The 6117-nt window shown below is 42.9% G+C and overlaps 1 protein-coding gene across 1 annotated transcript; it reads right to left on the bottom strand.

Moving 5' to 3' along the window:
• Window positions 1–385: 385 nt before the first annotated feature.
• Window positions 386–2878, bottom strand: LOC122321811 (uncharacterized). Its single transcript, XM_043212777.2, has 2 exons — window positions 2729–2878; window positions 386–2451 (listed from the first exon to the last, which is right to left on the bottom strand). Exon 2 carries the CDS (start codon window positions 2080–2082, stop codon window positions 952–954), a length of 1131 nt encoding a protein of 376 aa, XP_043068712.1. The 5' UTR covers window positions 2083–2451; window positions 2729–2878; the 3' UTR covers window positions 386–951.
• Between the last annotated feature and the right edge of the window lie 3239 nt (window positions 2879–6117).

Here is a 6117-nt window from a genome sequence, read left to right as displayed (position 1 = left end):
ATAAAATAATTCATTAATTAATTGATAGTCGAATTATGTGATAGTTGAGGCACTGAGTATCCAAAAAAAGTTGGTTACCAATGACATGAAAAAGGTGTATACCGAAACAATTATATGGTAGTGCGTCTCCTATGTAGGCGTTGACCCAAAAAGAGGTAGCGTTCCCCCAATGACATTCAGAAGTCCTTACTTCTGAAAATCAAAATTTTACGTGAAATTTGAATAACTCATTTAGTAGGATACCAAATCAAACTGCAAACCACCTTTGTCTAGTTTTGCTTTTAAATAAATAATAAAATAATTTTATTTGTTTATTCTAAAATGGACAAAACTTTGTCTTTGAATCAAGTTTACCCCATAAAACATAATAAACATAAAATTGGGATATATTCAAAAAAAATTTACTTGAATTAGCTTTTCTATAATTAGTAGCTTAAAATTAAGTGAAATGAGGGATACAATTCCTAATATAAATAGTTTCGTTATAATAGGACAAGTTGGCTTTTTCTACAGAAAAATTCGGTATTTCTTAGACATTGTGTCAAAAAAATAATAGCTTTTCAACATGATCATTGAGTTTGCCCAAATGTGTCTGGATGAAATGAAGAGTTCTGTCCTCAATTTTTGTTTTTTGAATATTAATTTAAAAGTTGAACTCGTTACGGAATTACTAATGTAATGCAATATTTAATGTTTTCTTAAATCTTTAAGATTCGGTTTGGTTATATATTTTGAGGATGCCCAAAATGCCATCTTTAGATGCCCAGAATGTCCATATCCAACATGTTATCTAGTGGCACCCGCTTCAGGCTGCCTAGGGAGAAATCTCCCGCAGCACTTGTGGCCACTGTCTTTGTTGAATCACTGCGACTCTGTGCAGACCGAGCAGCAGCCTAATTTGCGCCAGGGTACTTGGTGTTGGCCACGATCATGTTGCCTTTCATGGCCGCTTTAGCCGCTGGCCTCTCCCAAACCCGGACTCGAAGGCACAGATGATTCAGTACTAGCCTGGAAAAAGTAGTTGAAAGCGCTGCCCTGGACATTGGTGATCTGTAGAGTCTTTGTCGGAGTCGATGATCCGATGACGGGCGAAAGCTGTTTATTAGTGCCGGACACATTTCCTCCAAGTGGCTTCAGACCCAGGGTGGGAGCTTCGAGGCGACGCTTCAGGATGGTAGCCTCCACCACTGGGCTTAGGTTGGAGATGAGAGAACTGGCATTGTCGGGCATCTGACCACTAGGTGGTACCGGAGGAGTATTGCCCGCTCCGCAAATGGTGTAGCGGCGGGACATACTCAACTTTCCCGGCTGAGCAGTCTTAATGGCCGACACATTGGGCGGCTGGCCGAAGAAGGTGTTCATGCTAGAGTCTTGGTACCTTACAGCCGCCACAACGGAGGTTGCCCGGGGACTGACGACGGAATGCACCACCTTGATGGCCCCAGATGTACCACTCACGGAAGATTCTTTGGGGCGTAACTCCTCCATCGAAGCGCCTTTATATCCATTCGACTTGCCATTCATCTCAAGGATACTGTAAGGCATCTTTTCATGCCCCGGTCCGATCATGATAGGAGTAGTCGTCACCTCTACTGACGAGCCCGGCTTAATAACCCTCTGAACCATTTCACGGGGCATAATCCGCGTTTGTCGCGACACTTCTGGTGCTGCCGGCTTTCCGCCGGCACTGGTTGTGGGTGCGCTTGAAGATGGCCCTCGAGGTGACGGTGGCGTAGAAGTCACCTTGGCCGCACTTACCAGGCTAACCAGCTCCCTAAACAGCTGTAACTCCGGATCCGATACGAGCTCAAAGCCAGACAGAGTGTTAATATCAGAGAAACAAAGCTCTCCGGACTCTGGAAAGTCAGTGGCATCATCAAAGGTCTCTATGAGCGATTGAAACACCTTTTTCTTGAACATCATCTTCTGGCGAGGATTCATCTCCGTCATTTGGGGTTTGATCATCTCGAGGAATTTCTCGTCAGTGTTGAGCTCCTGGCTTTCCGTTGAGAGCGACAATTTTACAGGGGATGCGGAATTTTTCTGCAAAGCGCACCCAAGTGATTCCCGCGAATCGTTCATCGCAATGTTGCCCCTTTTCTTTCCTATAATGAGTAAGTGGCTGTTTGGTTTGATAAAAAATTCAAACTGATTGGCGGGAGATTCGACTGAATAGCCTTCTGATGGCTTCCCCAAGGTTGCAGTCTGCGGTTCTTGGATTACTTCCGGATTGAAACCAAAACAAGTCAACTCTGCCTCAGAGTTTTCCTATTAAGGGAAAGGGGTCTTAATAAGGGGTCCCTGATTTCGCTGTCCCTTTCCAAATCGCGGCCGTCATCAGCCAGATATAGGTGGGGGTCTAGGAATTTCCGTTCCTCCGCCAAAGGATATAACAGGCGCCGCTGACTTAGCTGTTCCGCAGTTGGCGCCACTGCCTCATGCAATAGTAAACTGTAAAAAATATAACAAAAACAGAAAATTAGGCCGTCCAATAAAATCCCGTCCTACGTGAAGGTACAAGTAGAGCCACACCTGCTGTTGAAACCACCCCAACCCCCAGTATACCAAATCCCGGCCTCATTGGTCGGTTTATCATTAAAAATGATCCAGGTAAAGTTTCACTCAAGCGTTTCTGACCTTGAGGGCTTTTTTTTAATGCTTTTTTTAAATGCAAGGTTAGTTGTTTTTTTTTAAGTTTTATTTGTACTTTACATAAAATGATACAAACCTCAATATACAAAAATGGTATTATAGTTTATTTTAGCTTTAACTTTTTTTAAATGATTTTAAAACCAACAAATTGTATTATAGGGTAAAATGTGTTTAAAAAAATATGTCCGTCAAATTAGCGTCGCTCAGTTAGCATCGAAGTGGAACGGTGGAACTGGAACACAGCAACGAACTTTTTGCTTTTCAATTATCTCCGTATTTAGCCACTAAATTTAATCAAATAAACACTAGAATTGTTAAGAACTGAATAAACTATTGTTTTTCTTACTTTGGTTTGGTTTTTGGTTCTACACTCTTAAAATAGGTTTGAATGAATAGCTAGCTTTGGGTTTGAAAAATTGCCCCTTCACATACAAAAATGACCCCAACAAATTGTTTTATGCACGGTAGTGCAGTCGATGTGGGACCTTTTCAAGTATGTATGGACCAAAAATCATACAAATCGTTCCCACAGATTTTGAGAAAATCGAATTACAGTTCCTCATATAAATTGACAAATAAGAGAAGTGCCAACTATTAAGTCCTTCACAGAGATGCGCCAAATTCCACGGTATACCGTTGAAAAGCTTATTTTATTCAGAACATTATAAGACTATTTTTATTTAAATCGCTCCCACAGATTTAATGAAATCAAGTCCCGAAATTTTTAGACCCTGATTCACCAGTACTGGCCATTAACAGCATCACATATTTCTGTTATGGAATTTGAATGCCCACACTAGCTTTTTTTACAGAGGATGCGCCATTATGCACGGTATACCACTTGAGAGCTATTTTTTAGGCCATTCGAATGGTACCTGTCCCATTAATATCCTGAAATTTTCGGACCCTGGTTCGCCAATACTGGCCATTATCATTGTACGTCCAACATACATACATCTATGGAAACAACGATCGTGGATGCTGCAAAAATGGTAAGTAAATTTATTTTTGACTTTTTTTATTTTTGAATTTTGGACTTTGCTGCGTGATCTTGCTACGAAGGACTTTGATCTTCTAGCATACATAAGTCTCTTAATAGTTGAAAAGTTTTGCCGTTCGTGACCATATGTTGACCAAACGTTTCCTTATACGGGCTCGTGTTTATGTCCAGATGAACTCCAGATCGTAGAGCGCAGTTGATTCAGGCCACTAGGAGGCCTCCGCGAGGATTCGGATGGATCGCCAAACGCCAAAAGAGAGTTAAAACATACATTAAAATAGACCGCTAATATACATATGTGCATGCATAACTCTCTGCCCGTTTTACCTATTGTTACTTTACTTACTTATATGTATATTTTTTTTTTTTTGAACGTTGCTTTTATTTCTTCAATCTTCTCTTTGCGAGACTAACAAGAGGTGTATCAAATCTTATATTTTTAACTTCACTAACAGTCATATTGACTGATACGGAGTTAGACGGCCCTAAAAATCAATTGCTGGGTTGGGAGGTCGTTGCGTCTAAGGCGGGATACGCTAGAAACCCCCGAGCGAAATTTGGGTGCGAAGACAGTTTTTCTTTGTATGACTCTTTTTGCTTATGGATTTCGTCTTTCACTGCCAGGATGCCCAGATTCCGGTGGATGTTTTCGTTGCGAACATACCAAGGTGCCCCTGTGATAGTTCTCAAGATTTCTGATTGTGCGCGCTGTATGATGTCTATGTTGCTGCTGCTCGCGTTCCCCCACAGCTGGGAGCCATACGTCCAGATTGGCTTTAGGACTGAATTGTATAGTAGTAACTTGTAGTCCAGGCACAGTGGCGATCGTGAGTTTATGATCCAGTGGAGGCTGCTGGCTTTCAGTTTTAGGTGCATCTTTTTGTGCATTCGTGCATTCGATGTGCTTACGCCAGGTAAGTCGTCTATCAAGGTGGACTCCAAGGTACGTTACTTCGTTAGCTTGAGGGATTTGCATACCGTTTAGTAAAAGCGGAGGGCATGTTTGTCTGTTAAGAGTAATTGTTATAGGTTTACACTTTCGTTCGTTTGTTTTAATGCGCCAGTTGGACAGCCACCTTTCCACTATTATGAGATGATTAGCCAGTTGGGTTGTTGCCTGCGTTTGGCATCTGGAGCGACTAAGGATAGCGGTATCATCGGCGAACGTTGAGGTTGTTAGTTGTGCGCTCGTAGGAATATCCGCAGTATACAAAACATATAGACACGGGCCGAGTGCGCTTCATTGTGGAACTCCAGCTTCGATGGTGTAGTCGCCCGAAGTAGCTGCATTGCACCTCACTGAGAACACTCTATTGTAGAGATATGATTCCAGTAGCTTGTCGGTGTATGTTAGCAAATGGTTCCATGGTTTCTTCGGAAGCCAAATTGGTGTGCCGGGATAATATTGCAAGCTTCCAGAAGTGGTATTATGCGAGTTAACACGCTTTTTTTAAACAATTTAGACAAACAAGAACTAAGGCTTATGGTCTGTATGATGACGGAATTGCGTGGTCTTTTCCAGGCTTCGGTATCATCCAGGCTTCGGTATCATGGGGTCAATAGGTCACCACCGGGAGCCTTTTTTGGTTTAACCCTCTTATGTCTTTTCCGATTTCGTTCGGCCGGAATGAAGGTGCGGCTGGCTGAGGGGAGGACTCTGGCTGAATGTCTGGCAGGAGGAATGAATTTGAGGCTGGGTTTGGCTGGAAGAAACTTCGTCGGTCTTCGTCGCTGCGAGCCCAGCATCCCGAAGAGTTTCTTATGGGTGGGCCCCCACAGGTTGTACTTTGTGCTTGTTGGCGAGAGATTCTGGATGTACCTCAGCTGTGCATTTTCTTCCTGTTGGTGAAGAGCCTGGTCGAGTGATCGGGTTGCTTCCTTAAGGCCTTGTTTTGAAGCTGGTAATCTGCTGTTTTGCAAATCACGAAGCGTGCGCCTCTTTTCTCGCACGAGCTGTTCGATTTGCTGATTAGATTTGAAGTATTTGTTTCGGTTTACTTCTTTCCCATGAGGAGGAGAGATTTTAGCTGCCGCAACAAGTACTTCTTCCAGGGAGCTCGTGGTGTAGTCGATATCCGATTCCATGTTAAATTCCGGGGCGAGTTCTATGTGGGCACTCACGTACTTTTTGTATTTTAGCCAGTTCGTTTTTGGCGTCGTCAGGCTGAAGGGGTTATTTCTGGGCTTTGAAGAAGCGTTAGAAGCACAGGTGAGTGGTCTGATGATAAGTCCGAGACTGCTTTGGCACTTATTAGATTGCGAGGTATGTTTTTTGTCACTGCAAAATCAATAAGGTCTGGGAGCTTTCGTGAGTCTGTTGGCCAGTGTGTGCGACTTCCAGGGAAAACGTAGTCCAGTTTATTTTTCACATTTATAATTGCATTGTACAATTGGCTTCCGTTGGGAGTCACTAGACGTGATCTCCAGTGCGTATATTTGGCATCGTAGTCTCCTGCCGCTATAAA

Source organism: Drosophila bipectinata, unplaced genomic scaffold (assembly GCF_030179905.1).
Source record: "Drosophila bipectinata strain 14024-0381.07 unplaced genomic scaffold, DbipHiC1v2 scaffold_58, whole genome shotgun sequence".
Classification (NCBI taxonomy): domain Eukaryota; kingdom Metazoa; phylum Arthropoda; class Insecta; order Diptera; family Drosophilidae; genus Drosophila; species Drosophila bipectinata.
This window is presented reverse-complemented; position numbering and strand designations above follow the sequence as displayed.